The 19,589-nt window shown below is 44.1% G+C and overlaps 1 protein-coding gene across 3 annotated transcripts; it reads left to right on the plus strand.

Annotated features, from left to right (window-relative positions):
* The first annotated feature begins 26 nt into the window (after positions 1-26).
* Positions 27-18,470, plus strand: LOC133469768 (katanin-interacting protein). Of its 3 annotated transcripts, none has more exons than XM_061757263.1 (30): positions 27-137; positions 576-705; positions 966-1,153; positions 2,418-2,506; positions 2,699-2,874; positions 3,390-3,496; positions 3,573-3,674; positions 3,835-3,966; positions 4,660-4,900; positions 5,717-5,848; positions 6,561-6,703; positions 6,888-6,994; positions 7,289-7,385; positions 7,490-7,696; positions 8,842-8,979; positions 9,924-10,680; positions 11,097-11,864; positions 11,956-12,164; positions 12,463-12,538; positions 12,639-12,816; positions 13,154-13,319; positions 13,695-13,864; positions 13,928-13,992; positions 14,112-14,222; positions 14,644-14,783; positions 14,849-14,950; positions 15,266-15,426; positions 15,780-15,806; positions 16,052-16,134; positions 16,788-18,470. In XM_061757263.1, exons 3-30 carry the CDS (start codon positions 1,136-1,138, stop codon positions 16,844-16,846), a joined length of 4,761 nt encoding a protein of 1,586 aa, XP_061613247.1. In that variant the 5' UTR covers positions 27-137; positions 576-705; positions 966-1,135; the 3' UTR covers positions 16,847-18,470. The 3 variants fall into 3 exon arrangements, with proteins under 3 accessions (XP_061613247.1, XP_061613250.1, XP_061613248.1); XM_061757266.1 differs by having other exon boundaries at positions 3,393-3,496; XM_061757264.1 differs by lacking the exon at positions 16,788-18,470 and having other exon boundaries at positions 15,958-16,082.
* The last annotated feature ends 1,119 nt before the right edge of the window (positions 18,471-19,589 follow it).

Consider the following 19,589-nt stretch of genomic DNA (forward strand, 5'->3'; position numbering starts at 1 on the left):
TGGCCTCGACGCATGCGGCTCTTCTGATTGGTGGAGAGCCATCCTGGTAACCTCGCATCACAACATAGTGGGACACATGAGCAAAGAGCAGCAAGCTAAATGCTAACATTTTCGATTGTGAACGTAGTACAACGACGGTAAGTGTTTTCAGTATTAAGTACATTTTGACTTTAGTCTTGACAAGATTTAGTGTGGAGAACTCGTTTTTTAAATTTTTTTATGCGGTGGCCGCTACAAGTCAGTCCATTATGCGCTAACTGTTTACGTTAACGTTGCCTGTACTTACTGTTATACATTTCTGTTATAAATTATTCTTACTAGTAAACGCATTTAAACGGCTAATATTTGTCGCCGTTACAAATTTGGCCGCAGTTGTGAACACAGCCGTGATAGTTAGCTTAGCTTATGTCTACGTTGTCTCCGTTTTAGCGTAACGTCATTTTAAAAATCACATTTTATCGACTATGTTGTAATTAACGGATGTTTGTCTGCTGTTGCTAGGCAGGGAGGAAAATATTTCCCATTCGTAGCTAACCTAGGGTGTTGTTTTTGCCCCCATCTGTATTCACCTGCAGCGTTAAACAGAGGGAGGGGGAAAAAAAGATATCGGCCTTATATAATGTGAAGAATGTCGATTGGGCTGGAAGATGGATGCAACCTGGAAACCAACGAGGAGCACCTCGAAAGCACTGAAAAGGGAAAAAGGTCCGTTTGAGCTACGAATGTTGGAGTTTTGGACGCATTTGCGATTTTGTGTGTGATACTACCTTAAGTATCAAAATGTACTGTGTTTCGGTCTAAATCCACTCAAAGAGCACACGCAACTGTGAACATCACATAGGCCTATAATAAAGGGATTTGTATAATGACACATCGTGGTTGTATTCACCGAAGCACAGCAATTCTATACCCTTACTCAAAAACAGCTCTCGGAAATGCATAAATAAAATGTTTCCCCTCTACAGCTTCCCATCTATGCTAATACGCGGTGAATGCAGCCCTCGCGAAAGTTGAGGTGTTTCCTCGTGGCGTATCCAAGGTCAGGCGGGGCGGTGATGTTTGCTTTTTCCGAGGGGCACCGGAACGCACCACGAGGTGATGTGGACCCAGCATCCGCTTGACTGTCCGCCGCACAATGGATTATAAGAACCAGGTAGGCCACGTTCGCCCGGTGTAGTGACTTATCTCTCCAAATTCACAGTCCGGCGGCCTCCTTTTTGACTCCCAACTTCACGTGGGAGAGGAGGTGCTTTGAATTTCAGCACTTATGTTCCAATGCTTTTCCTTACTCCTTGACCTATGCCATTAACCACTATTCCTGTGTTCCTCTTCCCTCCCTTGCTTGTCTTCTGCTCTCTCTGCTCTTTGACAGATGCAGTAGCCTGTAGTAATTCACAAGTAAGGGTCTTGGGATTTTCCTCCTTCCTGCTAATGTTGCATGATGGTGCACGGATGCCCCTTCCAATAAAAGCAAATATTTGATCCTTATTGTCACTGAATTGGCAGATATTGTAAAAGTTTTGGAAATTATTGCACATGTATCGAGGCCCACTTTCTAGAGGAAGATCCCCTGGAGGGAAAAAACAACTTGTAGCATAAATGGTGGACATTCCCTTCATCAGAGAGGTGTCACTCGATTTGCTTTAGTGGGCCATATAAAATGATCAGGCCCCCTGTCTTTGGGTTTGACACCTGTGTCCTAAATTATTGATTGTAGTGATGTAGGAGTCACACAAAAATGGCCAATATTGGCACTAATGCCAATTGTGTTTTTCTAGTTTATTATTTGAATTTGATCACACTTTTATGACAAGGACCTCAGTTTCTCAGTTTTTTTTTTTTTTTTTTAATAATTCTTGATTGGGTCCTCGTCTAGAAACCTTTTGCATGAATAGTGAACATGTATTGATTGTAGTAACTTCATTTCAAACATGTTGACGCAGCATTCAGTTGTTATGCTGCACATAATTGGAAGAAGTTGCCAGCAGAAGCGACATCAGCCTCAAGTGTCTGTGTGTGTTTTTTGCTCTTTTGTTTTTAAATGATTTAAAATTTACAAATTTGCTATATAAAATTGGGATTTGATTCTTATTATTATTTTCAAAACCAAATAGTTTATCCTTATTAGTGGCCTTGTCACACCGAAATGGCAGATTTTTGCACGCACGCATTTTTACAGATGCTAGCTTGCAGTGTTGTGTCACACACTTTGAAATTATTGCACATGTATTTTTTTCTGTAGGTCCTCTTCAAGAAAACAACCTTTTTTTTTTTTTTTTTTTTTTTTGCGCAAACAAAAATAGTTGACATTCCGTATGTGGTGGTTATTGATTATCGTAGTAATGAAGTGTGCTGCATATTTGGACAGCTGATGTAGGCCTTCCTGACATGTTTGTGCATTATGTGTGCGCTTGAAGGAGACTAAGGCGTGCCAAGGAAGGAAACTCGCTCCCGCTGTGGACTACAACGCGGATGAATATTTAATCGGTCTCCAGCACAAAAACAGGTGACGTGCGAGCACGGGCTCTTGAGGAGACGCGTATGGGATTTCACATTGAAGATGCTTAACTCTTCTGTGACTTTTAGTGCTTGATTAATGCTGCCAAAAGCAATGATTAGTTCAAGGCGGAGGAGGTTTTGGTACATTGTTCCTCATCTTAGTCATAGAGCTGTGCATAAAGTTGTCTGTGATCCACAGGATCCTGAATCGACTGAAAGTGAAAGGCCCCAGAGAGATAGAGCTGGAAAGACTAGAACAAGGCTTTTCCATTTATTTCAACGGAGCCAATGCGGAATCCTGCAAGAAGCAGCACAAGAGCTCCAACCACAAGCCTGTCAGCTCCACGCCTGTTTGGAGGACTGCGTGCACACAAGGTTTGTACTGTGTGTTGTAGGGAAAAACACTCACACTCGTTCCAATGAGCATTATTATTCTGGAGTTGATGTACAGTGGACCCCTCTTACTCGCAGTTTGGCACCTGCGGATTCACCTGTTCGCAGATTTAGTTTTTTAATAATTTCTTTTATTCCAAAAATGTTCAGGTTTTTTTTGTTGTTTTTTTTCCATGAGGAAAAAATAAGTTTTCTTTTTTTCAGGGTTTATCCCCGCTTAGTCAACAATATTTTGGGTTTAAAAATGTTTGTTTTTTTCTTGAATGGATTTTATAATTATTATATATATTTTCCATCGAGTTCGCATGTCGTGATCCCGTGCCCAGTCCACGCTGAATAAATGATAAGTGATAGTTGTAGCTGGCAGCAGCTTTTCCTCGCCTCCCTCACATGTGCCGTGGACCATCTGCATGCATAATTGCAGTGCTCCATCTGCGGCGAGCGAACGCAGCGCGGCACGCTCTTCATGTTCCCTTTTTCGTGCTGTGACTCATCAGCAGATGTCTGTCGAAGCGCCCACCAGTTAAGCGAAGATTTGGAGCCCAGCCACAAGCGGAGGAGCCACACCGCCCCCGGAAAGGTCCAGAGGAAAGAATGGACACAGGTACACTCTTTTGACATTTATCGGTACTATCTATCCATATGTTTTGAAATATTCCAATATTTTTATGTTCAAGCAGGATTCTATCATAATCCGAACAGAGGATGGACCAAGTTTGAAGATATGCCCGGACAAACGCTACTCTGATGAATTTGAGCCTTATGAAAGCGTAGACATGGAGGTAGAAAATGCACACAATGGCCACCAAGCTTGTGTTATTTATTTATTTTTTTTAAAAGGGGAGGGGCTTTGTGTCGACTGCAGCTGTCTCTACGATTTAGCATCTCTCCATCTTTGCCGTCCCCCCCCCCCACCCCATCCAATCACTGTCGCTTGCGCAGAGCTCCGGCCCACCCTCGCCGAGGGACACCTGTATGCTTTCGCGCTCCTTCGGCACCAGGCACGAGAGCCAAGCAGGACAAGCGAGCCAGGAGCACGGCGAGAAGGTGCTTCTCAATCTCGAAGAAGTGAAGGTCAGTGGGGGGAGTAACAAGGTAGAAATACTGTGTTATTGGACTTTAATAGATTTTCTTGGTGTCTGTACAGTACTTAATAATTGATTATTTCAGACAGCTTTTTACCTTTCCTCCCTACATATGAAAACAGATATGTATTTTCTACTCCTTACTTTGTGAAAATAGACTCCACCCCCCCCCCCCCCCCCCCCAAACATCCTCAACACGGCGTAAAAATTATGTACAGTGGAAATGAAAAGTCTGCACACCCCAGTTCAAATGCTACGTTTTTTGTAATCTAAAGGAATGAGATGAAGATGAATCATTAAAAAAAAAAGTTCCACCATGAATGTGACCTGACGCATACAATTCAATTGGAGGAAGAAAATCGAGAAGGGATGTACAATTAAGCAATTGAGATCATGTGTACACACACTCCTTATAACTGGGATGTGACTGTGTTCCGAATTAATTACATTCAGTCAAGCTCATGTTAAGTGTTAACACACAGCTGCCGCCCTTTAAAATGTCTCTGATTAACCCCAAATGAAGTTCAGGTTTTGTGGTAGTCTTTTACCTTTATAGTACTCTGCTCACAACGTATGGCAAATTATCCAAACGGCTAAGCTTAATGAACACAACTGTACATAATCCTGATCTGCTGCTGGATGTATATCACTTAATGTACAAGCCCAACCTCCCGCCCACCAGGTTTTAAGGCGCAGCCTGGAGAACAGCATGCGGCGGAGCAGCCGCGGCTCTGCGGGGGAGGAGTCCGACGAGGAGTGGGTGGAGGAGCAAATCGAGCGCGACGAGAGCACGGAGAGTCTCGACGAACTGGGACTTCCCGTGTCATCCTCCAAGTCTTCCTCCAACCCTCAGCCCGGCAGCTCGCATTGCCATTTTGACCCAGCAAACCTCATTGTCCTCGACTTCGGACCGGCACCTAAAGGTGGGTGTCACCATCCACTTTAAGATGTCAAATAATCTTCTGCTTCATCAGCACTGAACCGTACACAATGAGAATAACATTAAAAAAAGCAAAACATTTACAGCATTTCACTAGAGATGCTAAATAAATGTGTTATTGTTTGCAGATGGGCTCATGTTTTTTGCTGCTCGAAATTGACTCAATGAGCACAGAAAACGTGATGTCACGGCTGACCCTGTGAGGACAAATTTTAAATCGGATTGGTTCAAGAAACAGACCCTAGTATAGTTTAAGTTACATCTGCCATCACTACTGACTCTGAAGGCCCTGGGCAGATTAGATTTACATGGTAACACGTAGAGGCTGAAATCTGATTGGACACGTGCTATTTAAAACATGCATGTACAGGAAGTAAGACAAAAACAAAGAGCCTGTTGGGAATGAGTTAATACAATTTAATTGACCAACTGTTATAATTTAGGTCGTAAATGTAAGTCAATGGTTTTGATAGGTTTAGAGCAGCAAGAACCTTTTCCACCCTCACTGTCGGGTGGAAACCAATGTCCAAATTTGGTCAATTACATAGTTTTCACTAATCGATACTATTGGTCAGTCCCCAATGTGGGTTGCTTATTTATTTATTTTTACAAATTATGACCCAATCTAAAGAGTTTAAAATAGCTTAAGAACTTTAATGATAGAATGTTTGATAACTCAAAAATGATGTTTTGTTTTTGTTTTATGTCCTGTGGTTATGGAGATGCAAAGATTCTGCCTGACAGCGGCGATATGTATTTATCCAAGAGTGAAATTCTCCCTTACCCTCATTTGTTCTAGGACGTAAGCTTGAGCGTTCGTTGTCTGCAAAGAGGAAGGATAACAGTGACTCCTTCATACCCACCAAGCCAGTGTTGGTGAAGAGCAAAACATTAGATATGCCACCTTCAAAAGACAGCTGGGGTAGTCCGAGTAAGTCCTAAGCTTTTAACTAGCATTGTTTTTTGAACAAAATGTTTCCGCATGGGTCACTGACTCTGTGGTGCCGAACAGGCAGCCTGGGTTAATTCCGACTCAGTGACGCTGTGAATGCGAGTGTGAATCATCGTGTTTTTCACGATATGTACCTTGTGATTGACTGGCAATCCAGGTTGTAGTCAGCTGGAATAAACTCTCGCTTCCCGCCACGCTCAAGAGACAAAACAAGATGGGGAGTGCAGAAAATGGTTGACTAATTGCTTTATGCAAACATATAATCGGAAAAAGCTAACGTTTAGAAACTAACGAAGATAAAGAAAAAAGTGGCGATAAATGGCACATTCATGTTCAACAGGAGTAGGAGGGAGGAAAAATGTATTTTGTTTTCGTTTTCATCTCATCAATATACACCACATAACTGAAATACCTTGTGTCACATAATATATTTAAGTGAAATGTGTGGCAAGACAGTTAGACAGAAAACACGCATTTGTCTATTAAAATGTCAGTAATGACATGTTGTTAATCTAAAAAGTATTTGAGTGAAACTTAAGCTATGTTCAAGAAAAGTTTATTTTGGGGGGAAAAAATTAAGATAATATACATTTTAATCACAACTGCGAGTTGTAATGGTATAAAAAAGTATATATATATTAAAAAAAGAGTGGTATCGCTACATCCCTAATGACTGTGTGTGTGTTTTGAGGGCCAGCAAGTCAGGCGGAGAGGCGCCTGTCAACAGCCAGGAGGGCGTTCACTGAGGAGCAAGACCAGGACGAGGTCGCCCGTGGGGTGTGCCAGGCCATCCAGAGAGAGAACAAGAGTTCCGAGCTCTTCACTCGCAACATGGTTCGCATTACACCCTCAACCGTTATGACCTCGTTCCCACTGTCACTGTATGCTGCTCACTGTACGCATGTTGATGGTTTTAATCCAGTGACAGATTTGGCTCACAACTAAACCCTAACCCAAAAGCTTTGTGTGTGTGTGTGTGTGTGTGTCTGACTCTAACATTCTGCTTCACTTCATCCAGGGCAGAGGGCAGCAGATGATGAACGGCTTAGTGCATCGCAAAAGCAGCGACAACGAGGAGAGCGGTGTCACTGTGGCCATGGAGAGAATCACATTCATGGGAGCCAGGTTGGAGCAAATAAAGCACACAGCAAAAGTTGATATTCTTTCCCCAGGAGTTCTCAAACGTCTCGGGTCCAGGGGAGACATTTTTCCAAAGATTCTCCCGGACCTCTGTTTGAGAGCTCCTCGTCTAGCCTCTTGTATTTATGCTAATTCATTACATTTTGCAGGTCGAAAGCATGAACGTGTGCTATTATTTATAGAAAATACATGAAACTGAATGTTTTCTTTGTCCCTCTTGAGTTCCATGATGATGATGATGATGAGAAGGAAGCAGCCGATTGTCATGTTGCCTTTCAGGGAGCAGCACAAACTGCTGAAAGCCTTGGAGGAGCTGGAAGCTGCACCCACCTACAACATTCCTCAGGGTGTCAAAACAGACTGCGGCAAACCCCCGGTGAGTTCCAGAAGCTGCATGTCAGAATAATGCTGAGTCAGGAGTCATTGAGAGCACCTTTTTTTTTTTTTTATTATTATTTTTTGCATATGTTGTCACGCCAGCTGAGGCCGTCCTCAGAGGTCCCCCCCGCTCTGTACGTCACGATGGAGATCCTGTCCAACTGGGGGCACGAGCTGCAGGTGGGCCTGACCGAGCTGCAGTTCTTCGGCCCCGGGAATAAGAAGCTGTACGTGTCGCCGCATGACCTCGACATCAGGAACGTCGACTATCCCGGGAATCTGGCGGCGCTCGTCAATGGCAAGGCGAAGGTCGGTCCCCAGCCTCAAGTATAAAAATGAGATTCTACTTTGAAGAAAGTGATTAAAAACACAGCAGCCACAAAATTAGGTACCCTTTATGACCTTAGTCTTTGATAGACCGCAAGATTATTTTGGTTATAATTTTCATGTGGTTAGAACTCTATTATATACTTTTGCTGGATACCTTATTTACACAAACTATGAGAGTTATCAAATTGATGTTTATTCTGACATTTTCTGTACCATTTAGCTTAGTTGGTTCTCAAGCTGGGCTCCAGGGGCCCCCCCGGGGATCTGCGAGCTGTAGCCTGCGGGCCCGCAAATTAATTTGCAATAATGTCGTCTCATTTTAAAAAGGGGACCGGTGCAGCGATAAAACAAATATAATAAACAAATTAGTCCTCCCAACCTTAGCTTTGGGCAATTTAAAAGCTTTGATATGATTGTGTGTCATGACATAAATCTGACATCCCTGTATGAATAGTCGTTTTTTGTTTGTTTTTAGAACAAAAGGCGTATTATTACAGAATACAGTCCTATTTTGAGAGAATAAAGGTATCTGTTCCTTTTTTTTTTTTTTTTTAATTCCTGTGGCATTTAGGGGTATAGATGATTTAAATCTCCGTAGATAAATGTCTCCCTGTACCAAAAACTTTTGAGAAAAAAGTTAATTTAGCTACATGACCGCTAAAATGCAATGGCGTGCTACACCACTGCAAACTACAGCCTCAGTAAAAAAGATTGATGAATCAAGTTCAGAATTTAGGAATGCAACAATTAATCGATCACTCCACAACTACGGTAATCGATTATCAAATTAATCGACAATTTAATCAATTGATTTGTAGAGGTTATAGGTCACGTTAATGGGGGGAAATGGGTAGAAATGTTTTTTCTTGGTCTCATTTTTTTTTGTATCACACCACAAACTTGGCGTTTGAACCGGGGAGTGTAGATTTTAAATCCACTGTTTATTATGAGTTTGTGCACAGTCGCTAGGTGTAGAAATTCATCCAAGAAACTTTGGATAAATTCAACCCTCCTATTCAATGAGGTATCTGCAGAAACGACATTTTATTTTTCAATGTTATGCTTGGATAAGGAACGTGGCGTTGACTGATTTTGTTTGCGTCTGCTGTGGGGGGGGCTTGCAGACGACCAAGGTGCGCCACATGTGGACGTGTCCCTTCCACCCTCCCATTCAGCTCTATTTCATCATCCGGAACACGGAGCGCTCTGCAGACTTTGGGATGTCTCGTATCAAAATCTGGAACTACAACAGAAGCCTTAACGTAAGCGCCCTCGGTGCTAATTAATTAATTGCGGTGCTGGGCTTTTGATTGAGACTGGTAGGTGACCCTGTCTGTGGCGTTGCATCAGGCTGAAGTTCTTTTTAAGCAGTGGCTGGCTGAGCTGCCACTCAGTCTGTCCCAAATGTGGAGCACAGAGAGATTAGCCCTGAAGATTAGTGTAAGAGGAAACGTGGGCTTGTGTGCTTTCATCCTCACTGTTGTTCATTCAGGGGTACGTCTTGCCCGCTATTGCTTTAGTTTCTTTCCACTATTCTAGAATTCTGTCTCCGAGTCTGGCATTGAGCGAGTGACCATGTCAGGTAAGGACATATGTGGGTGGGAATGTTTTAGGCCGTCGGAGGTTGCTGTGGGTTCTCTGCCAGGAGGATCAGTCGGATTTAGGCTGGGCGTCAGCCATTTCTTGTTATCCATAATGGCTACTTTGCTCAGGGGACTCATTCAGTGCGTCTATTACATACTCTATATCTACATTATTTAATCATCAGTGTAGCTATGTATTTCTGCTACTGATGTGTGACAATGCTAGCCAGATTGTGATAATAATGAAAAGAAATTAAAGCCTACTGTAGAGCTAATATGCATGTATTTTTTTCTGAAGATAGTGGCGGGGGAAAATCCGTCGTCAATTATGTATTGTTGGGATGCATTTCTAAGCTGTACTCTTTCCCTCATGCAAATGAAATTGGGGAAAAGTCAAGTTGTTGAAGATTCAGTACACCGCTGTTTAAAGTTTTTTTGTTTTGTTTGTTCTTAACATCTTTGCTTTTTGTGACTTTAAAACCTTTGAGCTCTTCACTGCAAAAGAATAGTATTTATATTTAGTTTGGGTTATATTTTTGGTTTTGGAGTGTATAAAAAGCGCTCTGCAAATAGAAAATATTTTTAGTACTCTAAATGAGGGCTTTTTTTCCTTTTGCTCCCAGGAACTTGACTTCGGTGCACGTCGTGTAAAGCTGTACCTGAACAGCACGCTCGTGTTTGAGGGCGAACTAGAGAGAGGCTGCGGCAACCAGGTCTTCGACTACAGCACCACCATTGAGCTCGAGGACTTCCAGGCTTCAGATTCTTTGTTTTCCAGCCCTTCATCCTTGGGATACAACCTCCGGGGGGCCACCCCCCAGCGACACGATGACAGCGGCACGCACCAGCACCTCAGTTCCGCTCTTCTGCCATCAGATGCATCAAGCCAGGCTATGATGCAGGACACTCAGGAGAGCTCGCACGCACCTCTTCCTCCCATCTCCGCTCGCCGCTCCTCCACACAGAGGAACTCTTTTGACGAGCCCGCACCCATGGCGCAGACCGTCACCATGCAGCCGTCCTCCTCGCGGATGACCCCGCAGTGGCTGCAACCCCCGAAGAGATCCGCCCCGGAGGGCTGTGAGGCCAGCAGGGAGAGGCCGCGGTGGCTGGTTCCGCAGCAGCCCCCCGCGGAGCCCAAATCGGCATCCTCGGCCTCGTCGTCTTCGTTGCTCCCAGAGTTGCCGTGCAACCCCGGTCGTGTGTGCAGGGGAGGGGAGAGAGCGCCTAACGGGGCACAGTGGAAGGCCGATTCTCTGGACTTCAACTGTGACCTGCTGGACGAGCTCAGAGAGCAAAAGCACGAACGGCCGTTCAGCGGCCGAAGGAGCTCCTTAAGAACTAGGCAGACAGAGGAGCAACACGTGAAATCAAACACAGGTGGGAACGTTCATTTGGACTTTTTGAGAGAGTTGGCAAAAGTACTCGCACTGTACATAAGTACAAGTACAGATACTTGTGTAAAAAGATTAAAAGTAGAAATACTGATTGTACTCTCTCCATGTCGTTGCTGTCCCTGTTTTTTCCTGCCTTACAACACCCCAAGATCTCAACTGCGGTTGACTACCTCTATATTTACATATTTTTTCCATAATGTTGTCATCCACAGAGGTTGAGAAACTGAATGAGCCTATTTATGTCTTTGGATCCTGAGAAAGTCTCACATTTGAGTTTCCAAAGCAAGACCTGAAACCACTCACAAAACCTGTAGTTTGGGTTTGAAAGACAGTATATCTTTTGTGACACCAGTCCTGGAACGTTTCTAACACACCTCGTAATGTTTGCGTATTGTGCAGAGGCAACGATGTCGGCCAACGCCGGCAGGAGGCAGCGGTCCCCGAGGCCCCTGGGGCACAGCCACCGGGACGACACCCTCATGGAATCGTGGGACTCCCTCACCAAGTTTAACCAGTGCCAACGTGGTCGCCTCTCCAACATGGGCTTCGAGGGCGACATATTTGACGACTTTCAACAGCAACGCAGCCGCGGCTCCCCCGCGCTGCCCGCCAACGCCTGCGACGCGCCCACGAGCCCACCTTCCTCCTCCTCGTCCGCCCGAGGGCTCCCATGTGAGGGGCCTGATGGGGATTTGTTTATGGAGCAGGAGGAAGACTTTGAGATCCCGGTGCTCCCTAAGGGCCAAAGGTTGGTCATCAACATTCTGTCCACTTGGGGGGACCGCCACTACGTGGGCCTCAACGGCCTGGAAGTGTTCAGCTCCAGCGGAGAGCCCCTCCAACCCGCTCAAATCAGCGCGGACCCCCCTGACATCAACATACTCCCGGCGTACGGCAAGGACCCCCGCGTGGTCACCAACCTGACGGACGGCGTTCATCGCACACAGGACGATATGCACCTCTGGCTGGCCCCGTTCACGCCTGGTCGGAGCCACACCATCTTCCTGGACTTCGGACGCGCCTACCAGGTTGCGATGATCCGGGTGTGGAATTACAACAAGTCGCGCATCCACTCTTTCCGAGGGGTGAAGGAGGTGGAGATGCTGCTGGATGGGAGGTGCATCTTCAGGGGCGAGATCGCGAAAGCTTCCGGGACTCTTTCAGGAGGTATTGAAGAAAACACATTCAAGTTACAGCAGTACCTTGACTCGATGATCCACCTCGATTTATATACCGATGTACATCATTTTGAATTCAGGATTGGATCAATTCGGTGACACTATTCTGTTCACTACCGATGATGATATCCTGGAGGCCATGTCCCGTTTCGATGAAACCTTCCTCGGTGACAGCGAAGGATCGGACAATCCTGTGCACGAGGAGGAGCTGCACAGACCGCGCACTGCAGACGGAGAGGGAGAGGAAAGACCTTTCACGCAGGCTGGCTTCCGCGAGGAGGACCTCGCCGTAAGTACATGGCTTCAAATGTCTTTACAAAGATAATGAGGCTCAGCTGTCAGGGAGTTACTCGTTGTGTGAATGCTGGAGAACATTCAGGGCATGTAGGGAACTATTTTCCACTTTACAAAAATCCTAAACAGGCCCACACTTCACGCTGGGTGAGTCAATTTGTGGATACATTGAGATGAGATATCTTTATATGGAAGCACTGGTTTTCACCATTCTCTACTTTTCTGAGGCACAAGAAAGATTCTGTGAGCCATAATATTATGGGGAAATAAAATGCGTACATCTGTTCTCTCAGTTGAAACTTCACCTCAACATAACTGTGAGCCAGATGGAGAACATGGAGCCGATTCGTGGGATGTACACTGGAAAGTGTGAGCGCACGTTTTGAACATTTTTGCCCCATCTTACCAAGTTTTCTGTTTGCGCTCACTGAATCCCGGCGGCGTCTCGCTTCTTTCAACCCCCGGCTAGGCCTTCGTCTGGAGCTGGCGTCAACGTGGGGCGACTCGCACTACATGGGCCTGACGGGACTGGAGGTGGTCGGCAGGGACGGAGAGGGGTTACCCTTGCACCCCAGTTTCATGGCCGCCTCACCCGGGGACCTCAACGACCCGCCCGAATACGGACAGGACTCGCGCACCCTCGATAAGTATGCCGGACTTTGTGTCAATACTGAAGACGCTTGAAAACTTTACAAGTTTCCAAATCGTGCTGAACAATTCTAAAGATACGGAGCACTTGGAAGCAACATTTACCCAAATAAAAATTCGGACACAAAAATAAAACAATCGGATATTTTCTTTCATGAGTGCCTCTCCCCTAATAGTCTGCAGTTGAGTAAATAAATTCCCCTGGCCTTTAAAAAATAAATAAATATTCCAAATAATTCTACAAATCTCCTCTCGAGTGTCTTACTTTCTTGCCATTGACACAATTATGCTTTTTAGAAATGGCATGTGTCATTTTTTTATTTGTATTTTTTTCAGGCTTATCGACGGCCACAACATCACCACGGACGACCAACACATGTGGCTGATCCCTTTCTCTTATGGAGAGCCTCACACCGTGACCATCACCTTCCCCCAGGCCCAGACCATTGCTGGGCTCCGCACCTGGAACTACAACAAGTCCGCCGAGGACTCGTACAGCGGGGTGGGACACTGTCATTCGTAACAACAAACACCTATTGAAAGAGGAAAATGAGTAATATTCAGAAACAGTGGACATTACTTCTTTATTTATTGCACGGTTGAAAGTTGACAAATATTGTACAATGTTCCCCCTATAATCCATCCATCCATCCATTTTCCGAGCCGCTTCTCCTCACTAGGGTCACGGGCGTGCTGGAGCCTATCCCAGCTATCATGTTTTTATTTATTTTTTTTATTTATAAGGACACTATTACACCTATTGCAGGTGGTCCTGAAACGTTTACCACGTGTTAAACAGTACCACTAAGGACAGGCAGCAAGTGAGATGGGTGGATAATATATTTAATAATAAAACAAAAAAATGTGCTGTACCTAGGTGAAGGTGATCCACGTGATCATGGACAACATCACCATCTCCCCTGTTGAAGGCTTCCTGATCAGGAAAGGACCAGGCAACTGTCACTTTGACTTTGCCCAAGAGATCCTCTTCTTGGACTACCTCCAGACGCCCGCTGACAATAAGAGCGCCGAAGAGTATCCCAACAAGTAAGAACGTGTCCGTGTGTCATTGTCGGTGCTGGAGAAATAACGTTTATGCAACTCACTCAGGCGAAGCGCGAAGAAAGCAGAACAAGCCAGCATGGACTACGAAGCTCCCATCATGCCCTGTGGATGTATCCTTTTGCAAATTTGAAGTTTGATTTTAAACTGGCAAGCCAAGGTACCACGGCACTGTTTGATAACTTTAGACTTCATGTTTTGAATTCCTTAATTTAGTTTTTTGAACTTCCAGTCATCTTTCAGCTGCAGCTGTTAACCACCTGGGGAGACCCTTACTACATCGGCCTCAACGGCCTCGAGTTCTACAACCAGAATCATGAGAAGATCAGCCTCAGTGACCACAGTATCCTTTGACCCAGTTGATACTCCCCCCCCCCCCCCCCCCCCCACACCAAATAACGTTGCTGTCATAAAACATAGAAAAACATCCAAGCTCTCTCTCCTGCATTGTGCAAAAACACACTTCAAATATCCCAAATGTAGGAAAATGTGTTATGCCCTGATAATCCCAAAGCTGAACTTTTTGGCCGTAATTCCAAAAGGTATATTTGCCGCAAACACAACGCTGCGCAACACCAAAAAGTTTTCCCAACCCTGCTCAAAATGGTGCAACAGCTCATTGGTTTTCACCTTTTATATTAAATGTCAGGAGGTATCAGCTTGCCCAACGTAATCCGTTTACATTCACCTCCTAGCCCACGTGTTGAAAAGAAGAGTAATAATCGTGTTGTCATCAACTGTATCTGCTCCTCAACGTCTGTCAGACATTGCTGCGTTCCCAGACAGCGTTAACGTACTGGACAATGTGAGCGGCGACGTGAGGACTCCGGATAAATTAATAGACGGCTTCAACAGCACGCAGGATGGAAGACACATGTGGCTGGCTCCAGTGCTCCCTGGACTGGTGAGGAAGGGATTAAACAAAAACAAAACAAAAAAAGATTTTTGGAACCTGTTGTTTGTATGCAGGTAAACCGCGTGTACGTCATCTTTGATCAGCCGGTGACCGTGTCCATGATCAAACTGTGGAACTACTCCAAGACCCCACAGAGAGGAGTTAAAGAGTTTGGGGTGAGCCTCCTAACTATACAAAGTGGTGCCTTGAGATACAAGTTGAATTTGTTTTGTGAGCACGCTCCTAATTTATCGTATTTAGGTTTTACACAATGTCCCAACTTCATTGGAATTCGGGTTTGTATATTTGTTTTATGGACCTTGAGTCCCATATGTTGGTACAGTATGTACTTTTTTTTTTTTTAATGATACCGCATATTAAGCTGGACCCAACAAACAAATGTGCTTTGAGCTGCTTTTTACAAACGTCTACAGAAGAGAGTGCTCTTAGCTCAATTCAAAGGTTTTGCGTGCGTGCGTGTGTGTGTGTAGCTGCTGGTGGACGACCTTCTGGTGTACAACGGCATCTTGGACAGCGTGAGCCACACGAGCCGCGGCATTCTGCCCACGTGCGACGCGCTGGTGCCGTACCACACCATCCTCTTCACTGACAACGCGTACATTGCACACCGTGAAAGGAACACTGTCATCAGGTAAAGATACCGTCCGGGGGTGGAGCAATTATCTCATAATGGCCTCCAATGCAAACACAAAGAAATCTTAATTTTGTACCTTGACAGTCAGTTTTGCATTCGCTAAATTAAGCTACCGGACTTCCATAAGTTCTATGGTTTGATCAAATACACTGTGTAATTGTCTTTGTTAACTTCAAATGGGAGTGGCAATAAACAGCTTGACGCAAACGCTGGCTCCTTGTGGCCTCAAAAATAAAAAGGACTTGAATCGAAGTCAAATACTGTATGAGGAAGAATGAGCTAAGAGGGAAGCCATTTGCTGGGAGTGAGGTGAAGTTAGTATGAACCGGCTGTGCTCTTCTCCACTTCAGCCCCCGCGGCAGCAGACGCCCCCAACAGTGAGTAATACTGCAGAGCGCTCCCTTGTGGTCACTCCTCACATTGAAGATTGCCCCTTAAATGTCCTCCACTTGGTTATCTCCCACCCTGACCACGCTTCCAATTTGTGATCCCTCACTTCCTTCCCCCACCCCCGTCTTTCCTTTTTAGCTTCAGTATTTGTTGAGCGTTTCTCCACCCTGCTCAACAGCTGATCCATGATGTGATTTTGCCCCCACCCCTCCTTAATCTTGTCATGTCGCAGTAATTACGTGGAAGACCAAGATGTGAAGATGACCAATGAAAATCAGATTGTCCATCACAGCAAGAAGCAAGCAGCAGACCCAGGTAAGCAACATAAACATGACAACGTCATTTTCGCACACCGACCGGTGGATATAAAAAGTCTACACACCCCGTTCCAATGTAGCTGAACATCAGAATTATTTGGGGTTCATCGTAGGTGTGCACACTTGTGCAACCACGTTATCTCAGTTGTTTATTTTTACTTCCTCTCAAAAATATTCATCATCAAATAAACACCCCTTAGTCCTTGTTTAAGCTCTCCCTTTAAATAAGTTTAATATTTCAGTAAAAAGGCTTTGTAATTGCCCATTGTTGCCACAAGATGATAGCACATGACTACTTTTGTCTAAATGAAGCTCCTCAACTCAGTTCAATTGTTTTCTGGGCACTAAGATGCCACCAGATCGCACCAAAGCAATGCTGTTGTAATATTTTATTGCTTTGGCATGAGCACCAAAAAACGGCAAATCGTTTTTTAGTCAGTTGCGGAGGAAAGGTTTAAAAAAAAAATAAAAATTAAAATCAGACCACAGAGCATGTACCCAAACACTACAATATAGCCAGTCTTTTTGATGTAATTTGTTATTTTATGTTACCTGTTTTGAAGTTAGAACCTCACAAAAGAATATTTAAAAAATGGATGCATCGGGGGAACACTGACACTAATAATGTGTGCGTGGTCTTCCTTGTTTCAGGTCTTCGGCCTAAAACGTGCATGACCGACGTCGGGCAACACGGACAGAGGAGGTACTGACATGTAGCTCGTTTTATGAACGCTCCCGTCTCCCTTTTATATTAACGCGCCATGTGACCTGCATGAGCCACGCTGAAGAGGACACGTTTTGCACTGATCACAATGGGTTTGCTTTGCGCACACACACACACACACACACACTACAAACGGAGAGTCAGTCGCTCCCTCAGTGCCAGGCTAAATAAACCCGCCAGGCTGCTTTCTGCCAGCCTTATTATTACTGTGCCTGTACTCTGCCTGTGCCGTGTAAATACATCAATATAATAAATAGCCAGTCCATTTTCACAGACAATTTCTACATCCAGTGTTTATTCACAATTTAATCCACTGACGAGCCTAGTTCTTTGCCTCATCAAATGTAATGCTATGCACACTTATTGGTAGCTATTAGTCGTTTATAAATGTGGGCTAATGTGTCAGAGAACTCTTTGTATTGAGTATTCATATGTACTAAACAAAAAGCTGACACCATACATGAAATCCATGCTCCAATCTTCAACACAAACCCTATTTCCTCATTTAGTGCCCGTGGGTGTGTTTACTCACTGGAGGTGTCAACTGGGTGGCTACAAGTGTTGGCAACATAATAGTTTTTCCTGAATCCCTGGGAGACTTTTTTTTTTATTTTTTTTAATATATATAAAAGAAAAGCAATGAGCAACAAATCCAGCCACTTTTTGGGCCGTTAAAATTCTGGAGACTCCGAAGATGTTCGCCCTTCCGTGTCCAGACTGCAAAGCCACCACTGGTTAATGTCACACAATTCAAAAGTCAATTTTTCATACATCTCTGTAAATTAAAACAAAAAAAAATATTATTGGAAAAGAAAAATGGGCAGAACTAATAAAAGTGTTTTACATGCCTTGGTAGGTGCTGCTGTTTTGGTTAGCAACAAAGGGCATGAGTTAACAATAGTGTCTGAAACGGGAATTCGTAGTTACTGGTTAAAATGGGAAACATGGGGTTGTGGGACACGAATTGAGAAGGGGCCACCATTTGAGAAGATAAGGTAAACGTAGCTTCGCAGTGTATTTTGCCAAATGCTAGCTTGAGCTCAACATCATGTAGAGAAATAGTTGAAATCCAAGTGACCTTTACTAAAGTTGCGATTCAGCTGTACGACTTTTAAGCCACTTTGGTCATTTGATCGGGTCTATTTGTATTTCTAAGCTTAGATGTTTTTTATTTTTAATCGACGCTGTTACAGGCAACTTCCAATATGCAGAAACTACTGACTTTTACCTCAAATTTCGAGATCAACGATCTCACGACGGGACGCGTTCACTTTGACATCGGTAGTTTGGGTCGTTCAATACATTTGAATTCACAGCCACTGTGCTACCGTCGCATGGGAAAGTCCCACTAGCTGTCACATTTGAGTAAATAAGCCACAAGTTGAATGACTCCTTGTACATGGTGGGACTTACTTGTATATAAAATGCAGTTGTATGTATTTGAGTATGTGTGACGTTAAGTCATAACGCAGCATGGGGTGACAATTATTGTATGCGTGGTACTTAAGTGTTTTTGCAAAAAAGCTATTTATTTTTCTAATCTTGATTGACGCTGTATATTAATTACATGTAGGCTTATTTCAAAGACAAATAAAATGTATACAAGTGTACTGTATGTTGTTTATTTGTTGTTTTTCCTTCAGCACAGCGTATTGTTTTATGATTTCAACTTTTTAAAGGGGTCGATTTTTTTGGATTACTAGTTTTTACAGTATACGGGAAAGCCTGATTTAAGAGTTGCACATCTCCAGTGTAGTACTACATTGTGCCACAACATGCCGCGGGCAGCACCAAGGTCCACTAAGTGACATACAATGTAATTAAGAGCAAGAAGAAGAGGCAGAGAAGGTCCCCTACTAAATTCTATTAAACATCATTCCACCAGAGCAGAAATAATTGTTGTATGCACTGTTTGTATGTGTTATAGTAGCAGTTGTTTGGCATTTTACAATTACTGTAACATATATGCTAATTTCAGTTGGCCTGTCTGTCATTTCACATTCTGTAGCATCAACTTTTTTTCAGACTTTTGTTGATCAAAATTAATTAATTACGGTAAACTTCAATTAGGAGTGACAAACGGCTTGAAGCAAGCACGCTTTGACTCTCATTTGGAGGAACTTTGTGAGAAAGTGAGAACAGGCACTAAGTTAAAATGTCTTTAAAGCATGTGGGAAGGGTAAAACTAGTTTAAAAACAAATTAGTTATATTGTCTGTCACGGATTGTCACCTATTTATGTATTTTCTGCATCAGTCGACAACAGCTGATTGACTTAACCCTCTTGGCTTTATGCTGGCCATGTCTACCTGGCTTTGTTTTTTTCCCAAGGCAGGGATTTTTGGTCTGATTTAGTAATTTTCTGCTCTTTATACCGCTTACATCAAATTGTAACTTTTTGGCTCTATTGTCGCTGCTTTTTTCTCGTGTCTGCTCGGTGACTTGCTGACTTTGGTGGGTCGGCCCTTCGGTGAAAGTGCGACGTTCAAGTGATGAGCTTGCGACGTCCACAGCCGTGTGGCACCACGCAGACGGTAGGGCGGACGCACCGGGTCACGTTGAGAACCTCCGGCGGCTCTAGCAGCGACCGTAGTTCCACTTAAGCCGTGTATACAACCAATTTTAATAAATGAACTCCCCCTCCCCCGATCTCAGACTCTTACATATTCTCGCAGTAGACATAATATAATTCTTACAAGCATATGTCTATCCTCCACAAAAAAAAACGGC

Source organism: Phyllopteryx taeniolatus, chromosome 19 (assembly GCF_024500385.1).
Source record: "Phyllopteryx taeniolatus isolate TA_2022b chromosome 19, UOR_Ptae_1.2, whole genome shotgun sequence".
NCBI classification, from domain to species: domain Eukaryota; kingdom Metazoa; phylum Chordata; class Actinopteri; order Syngnathiformes; family Syngnathidae; genus Phyllopteryx; species Phyllopteryx taeniolatus.

Excerpts from the sequence above, each read along its gene's own strand:
- LOC133469768 (XM_061757263.1), top strand. Across the intron at positions 6,704-6,887 it reads AGCTCTTCACTCGCAACATG|GGCAGAGGGCAGCAGATGAT; the intron begins GTTCGCATTACA and ends CACTTCATCCAG. Across the intron at positions 12,165-12,462 it reads TCCGCGAGGAGGACCTCGCC|TTGAAACTTCACCTCAACAT; the intron begins GTAAGTACATGG and ends CTGTTCTCTCAG.